Source organism: Nelumbo lutea, chromosome 3 (assembly GCF_056320005.1).
Source record: "Nelumbo lutea isolate HS-2025 chromosome 3, American lotus-T2T, whole genome shotgun sequence".
Lineage (NCBI taxonomy): Eukaryota > Viridiplantae > Streptophyta > Magnoliopsida > Proteales > Nelumbonaceae > Nelumbo > Nelumbo lutea.
Window position 1 is genome coordinate 9,653,955 of NC_142686.1, and position 17,199 is coordinate 9,671,153.

Sequence of the window (17,199 nt, forward strand, 5' to 3'; positions counted from 1 at the left end):
TCTGATGATTGGCCCAGTATCCTCCAGTTCCCATAGAGGATTTGAACGCTAGTAATAGTACAATTGTATAGTATTTAATGATTTGTCTGTATTTGGTAGGAAAAGCAAGCTGGAATGATGATCAAATGAGGTCGCACAGAGTTACCATAGGCCATAGCGAATGATATAAAGATTGTTGATTCTTATAGCGTCACTATTTGGACATGTATAATCATCTCCTTCAGGTTATCAAAGGAAAATAATAATAATTATCACAAGAGTGGCCCGACTAGACCCCTCCGTCCCACTCCACTAGCAACGGTTATGAGTTATGACTAGTACTACTGTTTTTCATTCTTCACTTGTATTTTAGTTTGTTAACCGAGTCCGAGAGGAGGGGTGATTGACAGTTCTGTTCAAATAAATAAATAAAATGCACATTCAGAGACTGAATGTGGAGCTGTTGTTTGCAGAGAAATTCTAGAGATGAAAACCTTTTCGAACAAAATAATATTCAACAACAATTATCTTTTTCTAAGAATATAATTTATTAGTTGCTCTTTCCTTGAATTCCAGAGAAAGAGACTCTACCAAAATCCAAATGGCCCACCTGATACAACTCCAACCAAACCCTCTCAGCTTCAGATCTCTCACAGTTGTCCTTTCGCTTATCCTCTTCCAATCCAGCTGGGGTTTCAAATGGTGTTCCTTCCGCTACCCGCTCTTTTCTCAAATCTACATTTCTCGCTATCACGCTGGCCGTTTCTTTTCTTTTTGTTCCCTCCATTTCTAGCCTAGGACGCTTCTTTATCAGTAATCTCGAACATCTCTTGCCCACCATCCATGGTACCTTCACGAACGCAAGGGCAAGAAGGTTTACGACCGCACAAGGGCAGCAACAGACGGCGATGCAGTCCGCCAGGAAGCTCGCTATGCACGATCGGCAGTACTTGCCGGAACATTTGACCTGCAGATCTCCGACATCATCCGCTGGAACTGGAAATCGATTCCTCCTCGTCAAGCCTTTCTTCTTGCCTTCTTTGGCCCTGCTGATAGTGATACGTGAGGCATTTTCGTCCATTTGATCCCCTCACTCCTTTAATTAGCACGAAATCTGCAAAAAAAAAAACAGAATTAACAACAATGAGACCCCTCTAATCTCTTTGTATCTATCAATCCATCTATAAAATGTCTACCTATCTCTAGATCTCTGAAGGAGAAATGTTGAAACAAGGATTGGATTCTACGTAGAGAATAATGTAGCTGTTCATGCATTTATTTTTCTTTCTTTCCTTGGTTCCTTTTCCCCAAGTGATGTTTGGGCATTCGTGCATTTAAGAGTTTGTTTCAATTTAGGGAAATTACTGATATCTCCCTATTTTTGGCAACTAGCTAGCATAAACCTTCCATATTTGCAAAAAAATTGCTGCAAAAAAAGTGTTTCTTTTTTTTCCTTTTTTGGGCTTAACAAAAGCTTTTAATATTTGTCCTTAAACGAATGTCGCTGGAAGGTGGCAGTTAGCTTTGCTGGTGGAAGCTGAGACTTGGGATCAAAACCCGTCTTCACCAGGGGCGTTTGGGGATTGGGGGACGGCCATCCCTGCTCTGTGGCCTATTTGCCTATCACAAATCACAATATGGAGAAAAACGATTATTGCAATGGAAAGTAGAAAGCATCCATATTATTCATTCTGGTCTGTCTTAACTTTTTTATTCTTTATCTGATGCAATGAATAAAACTTACCGTCGTGGGATGAAATCGCCGACCCAAGAGACCCATTATGCTCTTTCGGTAATTTGATGTTTTAATGAAATTAAGGCTCGGTTTGGAAGGGGTACAAATGTAAATATGTAGATTATAAAACATTATATTTTATATTATTTTGTATGTATTTGCAATTATATTCTTTCCATACTGAGCCTAAAAAGTAAACCCATTAACTCGCTTGCTGCCTGTTTGAGAAGTAGATTTATCATTTAGGATTTATGAATCCAAGAAGCTCCATAGTTAAAGACTTCTTAAGAAGATCTCCTTCCCTTCTGTGGCAGTTTTGTAATTAAAATGGTCTTCCATGTCTGTACCTAATTCGGTATTGTCGTGAGTCCCCTCATCCCTTGTTGTCAAGTCTCCCAAGTCCCAAGTCCCAACCTCCAATTCCGAACCTTATCAGGCTATCCTTTCTCCTTCGTCGGCAATGGATTTCCTCTTCTAAAGAACCCATCTCAGATTTATTGACCGTTGCTTTTACTCGGAAAATTATTAACTCAGGTTAGTAAGTACTAAGTACGCTTTTATTGACCTCATTTATTATTATACTTTTGACCAAACAGCTGGTCTTAAATCTTAATATCCAGGTTTTGGGAAACGATAAAAGATGTAAGTGAGCAAGCTATTCTTTTGATCAATGATAGCTCTACTCCCGTAGTTGCACAATAGCTCTCTACCCTGCCTGCAATTAGCTTTTGTCCTTTTTTTGTGATTTTAGGGGCACACCCTACACCAGTATAGCCAATAGCATTTCATTTAGAATGGGTACTGACGTACAGAATCTCACTCACTACACAGTACACACTGGGTGGACCTTGGATAGAGAGTAGGCTTGGGCCATTTTAAACCAAAGCCTTTTAAAAAAAAAAAAACCAAAGCCCAAATCTGAACGAAAGAGCTTTTAGAATGGGATCGGTCCCAGATTATCATTGAAAAGCAAGGATTTTTCGTTTCCAAATTTCTTTCCTGCAGATTGTACAGTAACAGTAGTGGAGTACGTATTGGTTTCCAAGTAAAAAGAAGCTCAAAAAGCCTGGCACTATTAATACCATAATTAACGCCATTAATTAAAGCCTTCTAATAAGCAGAATACTGTTTTCGTAATTTTATACCAATAAATATTAGGAGCATTTAGGTCATATATAGGTATATTAAGATACGACCAAGTCAAGGACACTTTAACTGTCTGTTTTGACCAAAATTACCCCCCTTCACTTTTACACCTTCACAGTACAGACTACAGACAGAGGCATTTAGTCTGTTCAGGCTTCAGAGCCCGTGTGATTGTCCGACTGAAAGTTGAGACTTGAGAGTGTGGAGGGACTCTGAAATCAGGAAGGACAACTAATTCAAGGCATCTTCTGTTGGCGATTCTTCCCATGGACATGGATATTTTCGTCTTTTTGAAGGCAATTCAATTCACAAATACTGATATAAATATAGCACGCTGTATGCCCAGTCACCCACAAAATCAGTAACAGAGTAACTGAACTTTACTTACGTTGAGGCAGTTCAAGAACCGTCAGATTCGAATTTAATGGTATGCGAATGCTGAAAAGTTCTATACATGTACATAAGAAAAAACATTTTAGCTTTTTAGCCAGAGAAATGCTTCAAACCTTCGGTTACATTTGAAGCAGAAACGAAGAACAAGCAGCAAAAGATCGTAGTTTCTCCGAGGAAAGAAATGAACAAAAACAATAAGAAGCCAAAACAAAGGTAAATAAAAGAAAGATACTGGCTTTGCTGTACTGAGATTTACGAGATTATAAAATTTAAATTAATAAAAATAAATGGAGAGCTCGGATCGACGTGATATCGTGTTTCCCGATGACATCGAATCTCGGGAACTGCTTCTCTTCTCAGATGCCTTTCTATCGCTCACTGCCGCTTGATTCTCCATGCAAGCATTCTGCTTGAGAGAACATAAGGCATCACCGTACACGTGTACGCCGCCACGGGCCTTGCACTGACTGAAGCCGATCTCACTGGTTTATTGATCTGTAAATCCCAACCGTCTAGTCAACATGATGTGATTAGGACGCAACGTTAAAGTTTAGCTCGGCTCCGACTTCCGAGTATACTCCGGATCTGCTGCTCGCACAGCTGTGCGTAACGGGCTACGTATTGTTTGTTGCAGTGCAAATTCTGATTTTTACCTTTATTTTTCAGTTTCAGACTATCCTGCTTGTGTGTAGATGAAGTAAAACTAAAGGAAGCACTTCTAAATTATCAGTTACATGAAGCATGTGGATCAAAACTCTCCCCAATGCATATCCACTAGGTTTACTTTTTTTCAAGTTCTGTCCAATCAATTCTATTCGATGTGAATTAGTTTTTAGCATGGTTTTGAAAATCAGACCGGACTGGACGGTCAGACCGGGTGACTTCATAACTGGTCGGGCAATTAGTTTCGTTTCACCTTAAAATCGTTTTTGGATCAAAACCGTTGATTTGATCAAGATTCATTGATTCAGACAATTTTTTGGCCATTTTTTATTTTAATTATTTTTTAAATCAGAATGGGTTATCGTTTGAACCGGATAATCAGACTGTTTGACCTTGGTTTTTAAAACTTCATCATATGTGAAGTAGCGCTTAGCTTTATTTTGTTTTTTTTTTATATTTTTTTAAACCCAAAATATTTTCTATTTTGTCTTTATTTTATTTTATTGTATTTGAGTTTTGGCAAAATATAATTCTGAAAAGCTAAGTTTCATTTTTATTTTATTTTTGATTGATAAAATGTTGAAATAACACAAAGTGGGGTTTGTGCCCTTAGTCTCAATTTGGAAGGAGTACAAATATGTAGAATGCAAAACTTTGTATTTTGGATTTTTTTATATGTATTTATAGTGTACATATTTACATTTGTCCTCTTCCCAAACTGAACATATGAGTGAATATGTAGTAAAAAGTATTTCACATTAACCTCAGATGGCAAAATGAATCAAAGTCATACATTTTTTGCGACTTTCCAAAAAATGAAACCTAAAGCAAAAATGAATGAAAGTTCTTATTATTTTCTTTCAAATTCTGACATGCATAAAATGAAATTGCATTGGTAATAGACAAAGTCCCAAGTGACAAATGATGAAACGAGTCCAATAAAAAAACTGGCTAAGCTCTTAATTGTCATGGCGTATCCTATCAATGCTCCAAGAACATTTGTAAATATGAAAGATATATACGACGCACCCAAAAAAAAGAAAAAAGAAAAAGAAAAAGAAAAAATAGAAGATGATAGATACAACATTATAAAACTTTGGCTAGGGATACAGACTTATCCCAAAGGCTTTCCGTGGATAACTTCATCCTGACAACCCCAGAAGTCTCAATCGAGTTGGACACGAACCTTCGGTTATAAATAGGTAACCTTCGCTCAGGGTAAGGGACTTTTGACTCTTCATACTGCGACTTTATCTCTTCTGTTCAAACCAGCATTATTATCAACTGCTCGGCTTGACCACCTACCTTTCACACCATTGACTTGAGAGTCAGAGTGTCTACTCGGGAAACAACTACTCGGGCTTTTGATCCTTTTTTCTTGATTTCAGATCTTGGTGCGCGGCTTCGCCCTTCTACATCGGCTTCACTAATTGGTAGGACTATTTGATTGCAATCTTGATTCGAAACACCTCGGGTTGAACAACATCACTTGGCTAGTGACTTTTTGATCTGGGCAATCAACCCATTGACCTATTCCACCTGAACAATGATTTTTTTGCCATTTTTATCTTAATTATTTTAAAAATTTTTAAATTGTTATGGGCTAATCCATCAAAACCCAGTTACCAAAGTGTTCCGGTTCTAGTTTGGGTTGATTTTTACAACATTGGTCTATTTGTTCAAATTTAAATTCAAGTTTATTTGTTCATAATTGGATTGAATTTGGACCCAAATCAATTCAATCAATCTAATTTCATTTTTAAATATAACAACAACAACAACAATAATAATAATAATAATAATAGTAATAATAATAATAACAATAATAATAATAAATGATTTATTGATTGATTGAAATGCCAGGTCAAAAGAGTCATTGATTCAAGTTTCTTCTAAGTTATTGACAAGTCATTTTATTCATGACACATAATATAGTGCATTTTATTAATGAAATATTATTTGGAGTATTCTTGATTTAATATATTGATGTTATTCAATATTTGAATCTAATTCCCATTTGAATATCATGGATACTATCTATATAAATATATTAAGTTAAAATGTGTACGTAAGAAGGCCTAGGATGAGGGAAATGGAATCTAACAGTATTTTTTGCCTTTTTTTTCATAGAAATGACAAGAATGCCATTCTCTACCAACTCTCTCTTTTGCTTTTTTTTTTTTTCTTTCAAATTACAAGCATGACACTCTCTCTTACCAACTCTCACACTCTCCCTTGCTTTTTTTCTTTCAAATTATAACAATGACACATACTCTCTTTTTCTTTCAAACTACAATAATGCCCTCTCGCTTTCTCATGCCATCTTTCTCTCTCTCTCCTTATAAATTACAAAAAATGCCACTCTCTCTCCAATTGAGTGAGACCTCAGCTTGACATCTCAGTTGCTAGGGGACCTACAATCAAAGGTAGTCGAGTTCGAGCCGAGTCGAGCTCGAACTTCTAAGCTCAAGCTCAAGTCTCTAATTCAAATCGATCTCGAGATAGACAATACATCGACCACTAAGGGAGACCTCGGCTCGGCACCTCGGTCACTGAGGGAGATCTTGGCTCAGCACCTCGACAACTAAGGGAGACTTCAGCTCGACACCTTTCAACTAAGGGAGACCTTAGCTCGACACCTCGCCTGATAGGAAAATCTCAACTCGATACTTCAATAGTTGAGGGAGACCTCGATTTGGCACCTTGGCAATTGAGGGAGACCTCGGTTGCTTGAGAGACCTGCAATCATTGAACTTCCAAGCTTTTGATTTGAGCCGAGATCGAGTTCGAGCTCAAGTCTCTAATTCGAATCGAGCTCAAGCTTGATAATTTATGAACGAGCCCTTGCAAGTTAGGGCCCCCTCTATAAAAGCTTTACGACTCATTCCATTATTTTTTCTCATAGAAACTATGAGGAACTACATAAGACGGGCGGTAATTGTTTCCCAAGAATTGAAATTTGCATAAGATCTGAGCATCACGATACGCAAAAGTTGATGCTTGAGTTGAAACTTGAAACTTGAAACAAGAAAAGATGCTGAGGCACTCTTTGATGATGGTTTCCAATCTGGACAGGAACTTCACTTTTCTTCTGAGGCAGTCGACAACGAGATTTGAGAGTTACCTTGTAGGATGATTGAAAAATTCTTGAAATTTGTTGCAATATTTATAGCAACTCATTATTTTCTGCCACAGGCCCATTGTGCCCGTTTGACAGGGCTGATGCGCAGCAGCTTTTGGCTTTCAGAGGTGGATCTAATATGGACAGCCCTATGTTTCGTGAAAAATTCAAATATCAGCCCAAATCATTTGAACATCTTTGAACAACTTATCCGGAGAATGCTTCAAACCAGCCAAACCAACATAATTGAATCCTCAGCTGAGCCTTTCAAACGGTCCCCTGATTCGAATTCAAGGCACACAAACCACCAGAGAGACATATTTTGTCTTTGCAATTAACATGGGCATTGATGAACTAATGAATTAGATTTCCTGATACAATTGACTGAGGTATGTTAGGAAGGTCGCAGTTTAGAACTCTGTCCTGACAGATGGGGCAAAGCAAGAGGTCGCTTTGGTGTGCTTGACTTGGAAGAGCTAAGGTAGGAAGTTAGAGTTGGACCCTACCTGACCTAAACCTGATAACATAACAGATTGAACCAGATTGGGCCTAGTAAAAATTAGGAATTGAAACGGGGTAGGGCACCCCACCCCTCCCCAATCCGTACGGGTGCAAATGGATCGATCCAATCCGGCATCCGAGTTTATTTTGTCGAATATATTCAAATCTCCCTAGTTTGGATCTTTGGATCGGATTGAATAATAGAATCTAATCAGAAATTGGATCAGAATAGGATTATCCTTTGAAAAGATTCGATCCGATATATATGTTATTTATTTATAAATATATTATTTATATTGTATTTTTGTAAATTTATTATATTATTTATTTTGTTATTAAAAATATGTATATATATATGATCAAAATAGTTGAAAAGATACTTGTATTTTTTTTGTGTTACTTTATTTACATTTTTATATTTTATTTTTCTTTCAATAAAATATTTATTTTTTAAAGAAATATTTTTTAATAATTTATTTTTTGGCTTATAAAAAATTATTTATTTTTTTAAATTAGATCGGATCAAACCAGATCAGATCCGAAGATCTGATGGTCTCATCAAATTCTAATTCTAATTCTAATCCATATTTATGAGGATCCGATCGGATCTCCCCTTAACAATGTTAAATCATATTCAGATGTACCCTAATTCGAATCCAATCCAATACCTACCATTACCATGCCTCCATTTAAGATCAAGAAAAACCTGCCCCATTTAGAGTAGGGCAGATCAGAGCTCATTTTTATGAAAAATTTTGCCCTCCTTATTAAAAATTGCAGATTTTGGCTTTACCTTTCTCCCTCTGTATTACCAAATTAACACTTTTGGAGAAGTTCGATCGGGGCTTTCAATTATTATTTTTTTTATTACTTCTCTTAAAAAAATAATTTAAATAAGTATTTAATATTCTGCGAAGGTTCATGGGCCTGCAACCACATCATCTAACAGATGAGTTAGCCAACGTTCAGAGACGATAAAGGAAGGAAGAAGCTTACTAATGGACCTTTCAGTGAATTTCTTCGATCCGCCCAGATGTGCTAAAACCATATCCCTGTTTTTCTACTTAATTAAAAATTGACAGAAGATGTCTAATTTCAGTGAAGTTCTCCAAGTCACCACTGACTTTGTCTCAGAGGTCGAGCAAGCCTCCATCAAGAGAAGACGAAGAAGAAGAGGATGCTGTGGTCACCCGTCCTCCTTCCATGTGGATGTTGTGGTCGCCGACCCTACCATTGGAGCTATTTGTCGAAGAAGAGAATAAGAAGAATGAAGAGGAACACAGACCAGACCGGTTTGTGTCCGCACGAACCAGTTCGTGTCTGATTGAACCGACCAGACCACGTTAACGCTTAAACGTGCATTAACATTGGCCTAATCAATGTGTCCTCCCATTCGCAGGTTCACGCGTCTAGTGCACCTATGGGTGCAGAGAACGCGGTTACGATGTAATTTTTTACCTTTGCCCATTGGGTATGTGAATGTCCTCTAGTGTTGATAACCACTGTTTGTTTGTTTGTTTGTTGCAGTAGCATGAGAAAGATGCAGGTTTAGGTAGGGGTGTCCATGAAAAACCGAAAAATTGAATTGAATTGAGAAAATCGAACCGTAAAATGCAGTTAATAGAATTGATCGGTTTGGTTTTGCTTCGGATTGTTTGAAAAACTGAAGGATCAATTCAATTTTCGGTTAACCTACAAAAAATTGACGGTTAATCGAACCACCCAATATATATATTTATATGTATATTTTTAATATGTCACATATTTTCTAGGTATTATATATAAATATATACTTATATTATATTTATAATGATTTATTTATAAATATATTATATATTATATATCATTTATTATTTATAATATAATATTATATATATTATAAATATAAAAAACCAAAGAATTAAACTGATAAAAACCAAAACCAACGAACCGGTTAACCGGTGCTACAGTTTTATTTCGGTTTAACAAAATGAAAAAATCGATATCAGCAATTTGATTTACAGAAAAAAAAAAGGGGGGGGGGGGGGGGGGGCATAATTTCATTGGACACTCCTAAGTTTAGGACATCTGATGAAAAGGACCACTTTTCTCCAAAGAAGCGCCACAATCTGTATCTAAGTCTACCCTTCCCCATTGCCCCCTGGATATATAGCCTATGCCACCGTTTTAAATGGCATTTTTATAATATTGTAAGTATTTCAGTAGAGTTGGGATGTGTTATTACCATATGGTTGCAGCATTTTCTTGTAGCTATCCAATAAGAGAGGGACACGACGCAATCCAAAAGAAAAAGAATCTCACGCTATTGAAGGTCCCAAGAAAATGCTGCAACAGTGGCTTAGGATTTCGTATATACTTTCTTAATTTTATATTTGTTCTGCTAAGATTCCGTATAAATAAATTATATCAAATTTGTTTTATTTTACGCTATCCCCTTACTTTAGATTGTAGTCATGTAATGGAGACAATGCAAATAGGGTAGAAAATTATATGTGACCACATGGAAGGTTGGCTCGGAAAGTGCATCTGTGGCATGTGAGGTAACTCACGTGCATGATACAGAAATTCATATTTTTAATTTTTTATCTTGAAGAGAGGCAAATTTGTATAAGTAGGGGCTCGACATTTTTAATTTCTTTGGGAGGGTGTGGGGAGTTCGCATCTTTGACTACCAAAGATTCGGCCCTGAGTTATTTGATTATAATTTTTTTTTGATACGCAAGACTTATTTATAAGGTCTATTGTTCAATGAAGAGACACTGGTTTTTTGGATTTTGAGAAGGGAAAAGTTGGTTATATTGAGAAATTTATGTTTTCTTAGATTTATATGTGGGGATCTGGAAATTTTTATTTTTGGGTATCACTTAATTGGATAAGTGATACTCATTTTGCAAATGAGTAAATAATTTTTTTAATTGGGGGAAAATGTGAATACTTGGATGGGATAAAAATGTCCCTTTTAATAATAGATTTTTATGGCTAAAAATGGTTATTATTTTATTTACTTGGGAAATATAAGAACGTGGATACACTTATCCGAGTAAATGTATCTCAAGAAATATTTACTCGAATAAGTGCATTTACATGAATAAGTAACTTATTGAAAAACAAACAGAGCCTAAATAGTAAGTTGAGAACTTTCAAAATAAAATACTAAGTTGAGAGATTAATATAAGTTCAAGCATTCTGAATGTTTATGATTTGATGGGTGATCTTCTTGTTACACAAATAGCATTCTAGCAGATATAATTGACGTTGAAATTTGTCTCTCTAAATAATTTTTATTTGTCATTCAATTATTATTCCAACCAGTGTTTTCAAACTGTTGTTGACCTGGATGGTCAAACCATTTAGCTCGAGAATTGTCCAAGCAACTGTTCTGTTTCACCCTTAACTCGGTCCCTGGCAAAAAATTGTTGATTTGGTTAGCAATTTGTTGACTTGGGGCGGTTGAACCACCAAACTATTTGACCCATTCAACAGTTTTTTGCCATTTTATTTTAATTATTATTTTTTCATTTGGAAGGGGACATCCATTCAAGTTGGACAATTGAACTGTCGACCCAGAAACCGGTGGCCATAACAATTCTAGTTCCAAGTCATTTTTTAAAACCTTATATGGGGGTGACTACATGAATCTCGTTTTCAATGTCCATAATTTCCATTTATATTGATTGAACTTATTCATTCTTTACGCCTCCAAAAAAATGGAACTTGTTTTCTAAAAATTTGATTTTCAATAATAATAATAAAGTTAAAAACTTATATTATCTTTATTGGTTAAATTGAGTAATTTGATATGTAGATTATCATAATTTATTAATATATAGTTCAAAACTTATTATTATAATTTAAATTTTGTAAATATTACCATTTACATTACTTATTATACACAAATATTAAATTGAAGAAAAATAACCAAATCATTTAAGTGAATCAATGGTTAAGTGAGACTATGATCTTTATAACCATGATAGGGGTGCAAGTCGGGCAGGTTGGGCCGGTTTTATGATCAACCCAGGCCCGACCCTAAAATTTGGGCTTAAGGCCCGATCCCTAGGTCAAGCCCAATTTTTCCAACCCGAGCCTAGCCCACCCTATAATTTGATGCACTCGGGTTGGGCTCGGGTTTGGGTTGGTCAATGAACCCACTCTAAAATTATATATATGTATGTATGTATGTATGTAGGTAAATATGTATGTAACATTTACATGTATACACATATATGTATAAATGTATATAATTGGGTTGGGCTCGAGCTAGGTTCAAGCTACCAAAGGGCTAAGCCCGAGCTTGGCCCAAAAAGTAAAAAAGTCTGACTTCCTGGGCTTGAGCCCAACTCGAGGAACGAAAATCCAAGCCTAGCCCGTGTAAAATTCCGAGTTGGGCCAGTTTGGGCTTGGGTTGGGCCTGCCCACATTGCACCCGTAAACCATGAGTGTTTAGGTTTAAATCCTCACAAGTCACAACCTTAAAATATGTTGGAATTCTAGAAAGCCTTAAAACTTGACATGTGTTCATTCCCTAAGGTTGTGTTTGGTTTGAAGAAAAAAGTAGGAAAGCCGTTATAAACCTTGTATAGTTTTTCCAAATTTTCCCTACTTTTTCTTTCAAACCAAACATATTCTAACGTGATGCTAAATCATTAATACTGAATTCATCAATACAGTAAAGGGTGGTAGGGAAAACAGAAGTGACGCTACCTAGTTTGGAAAATGCAAACAGTTCATTTTTCCAGTATAGATTGGAAACTGCAGTTTGTCAAGCGCTCTTGATCTTGAAGAGAATGCCTTCTTCAATTTGGATGAGATATTTATGTTTTCTTGGAGAATTAAGACTCAGTTTGGAAGGAATAAAAATGCAAATAAGTAGAGTGCAAGATCTCATATTTTGTATGTATTTGCACTGTCCATATTTGCATTTGTATTCTTCCAAACTGAGAAGGGTTTGAACCTTGAAGATGTTGCTTCTTGGGGGAAATTTTTTTACTATGGTTAGATTTCAAACGCTTTTGGAGCCTATTTCAGTTGCAAATGCTCTCCATCTAAGATAAAATATCCTGACCGGATCGAACTGTGCCGCAAGAGTTAGACATGCACTTGAGCAGTGTGATTACTTTGATGAATCTCCATAGAAATCGAATTCCATTATGCGTTAGAGATTTAGGACGGCTACTTGATCTGAATGAGTGGTAGTGTGGTAATGCATATTCAGGAAGGATACCCTCCCTCATTGCAAGTGTTAGACACCACGACAACTCCGGACTTAAAAATATCGCAAAACCTTTCGGGTGAGTTGCCTCTTGACCTTTCAAGTTTCAGCTTAATTTGGGAAAAGTTTAAATACAAATATATACACTAAAAATACATAATACAAGATAGGGAAAATTCTCAATTAGTATCCTGTACTTTGGGCCTTATGTTATTTTGGTCCCTAAATTTTAAAATGTAACAATTCAGTACCCAAACTTTTAAAACGTGCTAATTTGGTATCTAACCATTAACTAACCGTTAAGTGGTATTTGAAAAGATACAGTCCCAAATCTCTGCCTTTTCTATTCTAGAAAGTTGGGGCCACGTCGCAATGGGCATTCCAGTGACCCCAACTTTCTTGAATGGAAGATGCAAGGATTTGGGACTGTTCATTTTTTTGTCAATGTTTGAATGATTGATAAAGAAAATTAGGTGACACTTGAAGGGCATTTCTATCTTTTTAAATGCCACTTAACAGTTGGTTAACGGCTAGCTACCACATTGGCATGTTTTAAAAGCTCAGGTACTAAATTATCGCATTTTAAAATTCGGGGACCAAAGTGACATTAGGCCCCAAAGTACGAGCTGAGTTGAATAGTTAGTATTCGAGCTCAGCTCACCAAGGTAGTACAAGGCTCGAGATCGATTCGGCTTGAGCTCGACTTGAGAAAAATGTTTTATAAAAATAAAAAATATTATATATAAAATATTTTTTATTTGATATTTAAAAAATTAAGAACTATAATAATTAGTTATTATTATATATAAAAATAAAAATATTATATATATAATATTTTTATTATATATTATTTTCTATAACTTTATATTATTATTATTATTATTATTATTATTATTATTATTATTATTATGTAGTTATTCAAGCTGACTTGTAAGCCTTATAAGCTGGTTGAACTTTATTAAGCTCGAACTCGACTTAATTAATAAATAAGTTTGTAAATTGGACTCGAACTCAGCTCAAAACTCATTTAAAACCAAATCGAACCGAATTTTTCACGAGCCAAACTTGACTAAATCGTAAAGAACTCGGCTCGTGGCCACCGGCACTAATCAGGAATTTTCACTACAAGATAATACAAAATACAAAAAGGTTTGCCCGGGGATGCAATTGAAGGTTTCGGACATTCAGTAATTTGTCAGTTTACATACACATTACAGTTTCAGTCAGTCAGGTGGCTCGGCTCATACATATGACTCTTTTAAGGTGGACTGGAGGGAAATTGACGGTTTGGACTCGCCGGGATTTTACGACGAGTCCAAATGCAAAAGTGCAACTGACCAGCTCGACTGCACGTAGCCACGTATACGGTCAATGGCCAGTGGCCAGTGGCCAGTTGGCCAGTGTGGAGTTGGGTTGGGCCTCTCCTTTATAGTATTAACTCCGCTTGCTCAAGATAATGCAGAGGTCCTGTGGGCCGTGGGCTGTGACCAAGGTTACAGTTCAAATGTTCTGTCCTGAATACTGATCTTGAAATGATGGTGCAGTTAACAGTAACTTTCAGTTGCAGGCCTTCAGCTGATCGGGTTCAGGTTGTACCATCTGCTTCTCACTACAGTCAAAAAAGGACGCTGCACTCAATGCGATGGGAGGTATCGGATTCCCCTGGCGGTTTTCCTCCTTCCACGTTTAAACTTTAAACGATATCACAATTGATAGAGAGTCTGCATTTATTCTTTGGTAATTCACGTTACAAAAAAGGGGTTGCCTCAATTATTTTTTAAAGGTTTGCTTGCTATTGCCTATTGCCATTGCTATGAGAAGAACGGAGCTTCAAGTGATTTTCTTTCTCCCCCAGTCGGCCAATCCCCTGCCTTGTTAAAGGACAGATATGAACATCGTGCAAGCTCAAGCTCAACTTAGCAGCATTCGTACGTGGTCGTGGGGTCTATGAACTGGGATTAGGATTACTGTGTAGTTTGCAATTTAGGCACTGAACAAGTTAAGGTAAAATTCTCTCCCATAAACGATAAACCCCAGCAAGTAGGAAAAGAAGAAATGGAAAATTGCAGCTTGTGTTGTAATTAGGTTTATTGAATAGGAAAAAGGAAAAGAATTAGTTTTATTGAATTTGAATGGATGATTACTTTTGTCTTGGAACTAGCTGATATAGTAGAGAGAGCAGAAGAGATGTCAATTTAAGTTGGAGAAACCGATCCTTCAGCATTCTGCTCCTGTAACTTGAAAAGGCTTACAGAGGCTTAAAGGTCCATGAAATTCTCTCTCTGTCTCTCTGTCTCTGATCAAAATAGAAGAATATAGAGCTTTTTATGGGCCAGAGCAACCTCTTTTGGGAGCAAGAAGCCATGATTGAACGAAACTGTACCCACAGGAGCCTGGACGAGCAAATGCTTAGCCCAGCACACGACGGCGACGGGTACCTAGACGGTGACTATTTATGTTTCATGAGTAAGCATCAGTTTGGTTCTGTTCGTCCCGAGAACGATTCCTTTCACGAAGGATCATCGACGGGCTCAATTCCTTCTGAGGAGCCACAATCCTTTGGTTCGCGTTCTGCTCTCGGGTCCCGGCAAATGGTTGCATTAATGGAGCAGTCAGACAGGATCACCACTCAAGATTCCCTCACAGAATCTTCGGTGTACAGAGAGATTGGGTACAACAACTGTTTCTTAATTGAGCAAGATATGGAAATTGTTTCCGGCCACTTGATGGGTGGCAAAGACAAGCTAAAGGCTTGCCGGAAGTTGGGAGGAGAGCAATACCAATCAAAGAACCTCATCACTGAAAGGAACAGAAGGAATAAGATTAAAGCTAAGCTCTTTGCACTACGGGCTCTGGTTCCCAAGATTACCAAGGTTTAAACATTATTTATAATTTTGATTCTCATCATCACATAAATTGTTGTATCATTTTTGTTCCTCTTGGATACTTGATTGAATAAATGGCAAATTTAATTTCTTTCCTGCCAATGGGCAATGGCATCTTTAGATGGATAGAATGTCAATCCTCGGAGATGCAATTGAATACATACAAGAATTACAGAACAACGTGAAGAATCTGCAAGATGAGCTCATGTGCAGCCAAGAAAAAGATGAAAGCAAAAGTAATATCCAACTAAACATCCCAAATCGGAGAGGAGGTGCAACAGAAAAGATCAGAAGACAAGTCCATGGAACCAGTTGTTCCTCTTCTACTAGGGAAAATCATGACTTCTCCACTGTGAATGACATGGGACGACAACCAATGGAGGTATTTTCTGGTAGTTAAGCTAAAGCCTTTTCTACTGCATTTATTTGGCATGATGATATACTAGTTCTGGAGTTATACTGTTAGGTGCAGGTGGAAGTACACCAGATAGACCCAAATGAGTTATTTGTGAGACTCTGCTGTGAGCATAGACGAGGTTGGTTTAGGAGGTTGATGGAGGCCATGAATTCTTTGGGCCTTCAAGTTACTGATGTCAATGTTACTACATTCAAAGGCATGGTCTTGTGTAACCTCAAGTCCACTGAGGTAATTAAGTTTGGGGAGATGGAGATCAGTTTTTAAAAGGCGTTTAAATTCCTTTTTTTTTTTTTCTTGTTTGTTATCTGTTAATTCTTGTTGAAATGATTAATAAGGTAATTGCCTTCACTCTTGTGATTTGTATCGAAAGGTAAATCATGGGGAGCTTCAAGCACAGCATGTCAAGGAACTATTGCTGAAGAAGATATGCAACCCGACTTGAGGGTAAACGAAGAGAGGTCAGAATTTGAAACAAAGGGCGCCTTATATGTACACCATCATAAATCATCAGAGTTATTAGGTAGCAAATTTTTGTGTTTTTTTCTTCCTCCAACAAGTAGTTGTTTTTCCCAACTCTATTTATTTTAACTTCACTCCTGCATGTAATGTAGACCTGCTAAATTCCATGGTTCGATATCTGAACGGTTAAATTTCTGAGTGAAGTGTAAGAACATATTTGATTGTACTATCAACATATCTTGACGGTTGGGATATTCTTATTGAACTTCAATTCTAATTATCAATAAAATCAGAAGGGTAAGGATCACAGGGCCACCGGCCACCTGAGAGTGGATCTACAGTTTAGAGTTTGCACCAAAAAAAATCAGGGAGAATGACTGTTCAGCCCACCTCAGAATTCTTAGCCCCACTGTACAGGTGGGATGAATCCTGACCATGGATTGATGCCAAATCCATGGGCAGGATGAAGTTTATTGGGGGGCTACTAGTAGACTATGGGGAGCTGTAATTTCAAAATTCTGCGTGGACTGCAGTGTACTTCTCCAAAAAAATTATTGGATGATAAACTTTTAGCCATCTACTTTAGGACTTCATTTATGGAGCTTTTGTTGTATTTCCGAGCCCATTATTGGCCCAGTTAATCTTCTCATATGGGCTTGCAGCACTTGACACAAACCCCACCACACA

The 17,199-nt window shown here is 37.0% G+C and overlaps 2 protein-coding genes across 3 annotated transcripts; one reads left to right on the plus strand and one right to left on the minus strand.

Moving 5' to 3' along the window:
* Positions 1-529: 529 nt before the first annotated feature.
* Positions 530-1,254, minus strand: LOC148862821 (uncharacterized). Its single transcript, XM_088974667.1, has one exon. The coding sequence runs from the start codon at positions 1,058-1,060 to the stop codon at positions 530-532; it is 531 nt and encodes a 176-aa protein (XP_088830793.1). The 5' UTR covers positions 1,061-1,254.
* A 13,210-nt stretch (positions 1,255-14,464) lies between these two features.
* Positions 14,465-16,764, plus strand: LOC148862822 (transcription factor ABORTED MICROSPORES-like). Of its 2 annotated transcripts, none has more exons than XM_088980306.1 (4): positions 14,465-15,623; positions 15,757-16,017; positions 16,108-16,281; positions 16,424-16,764. In XM_088980306.1, exons 1-4 carry the CDS (start codon positions 15,078-15,080, stop codon positions 16,493-16,495), a joined length of 1,053 nt encoding a protein of 350 aa, XP_088836432.1. In that variant the 5' UTR covers positions 14,465-15,077; the 3' UTR covers positions 16,496-16,764. The 2 variants fall into 2 exon arrangements, with proteins under 2 accessions (XP_088836432.1, XP_088836431.1); XM_088980305.1 differs by having other exon boundaries at positions 14,945-15,623; positions 16,102-16,281.
* The last annotated feature ends 435 nt before the right edge of the window (positions 16,765-17,199 follow it).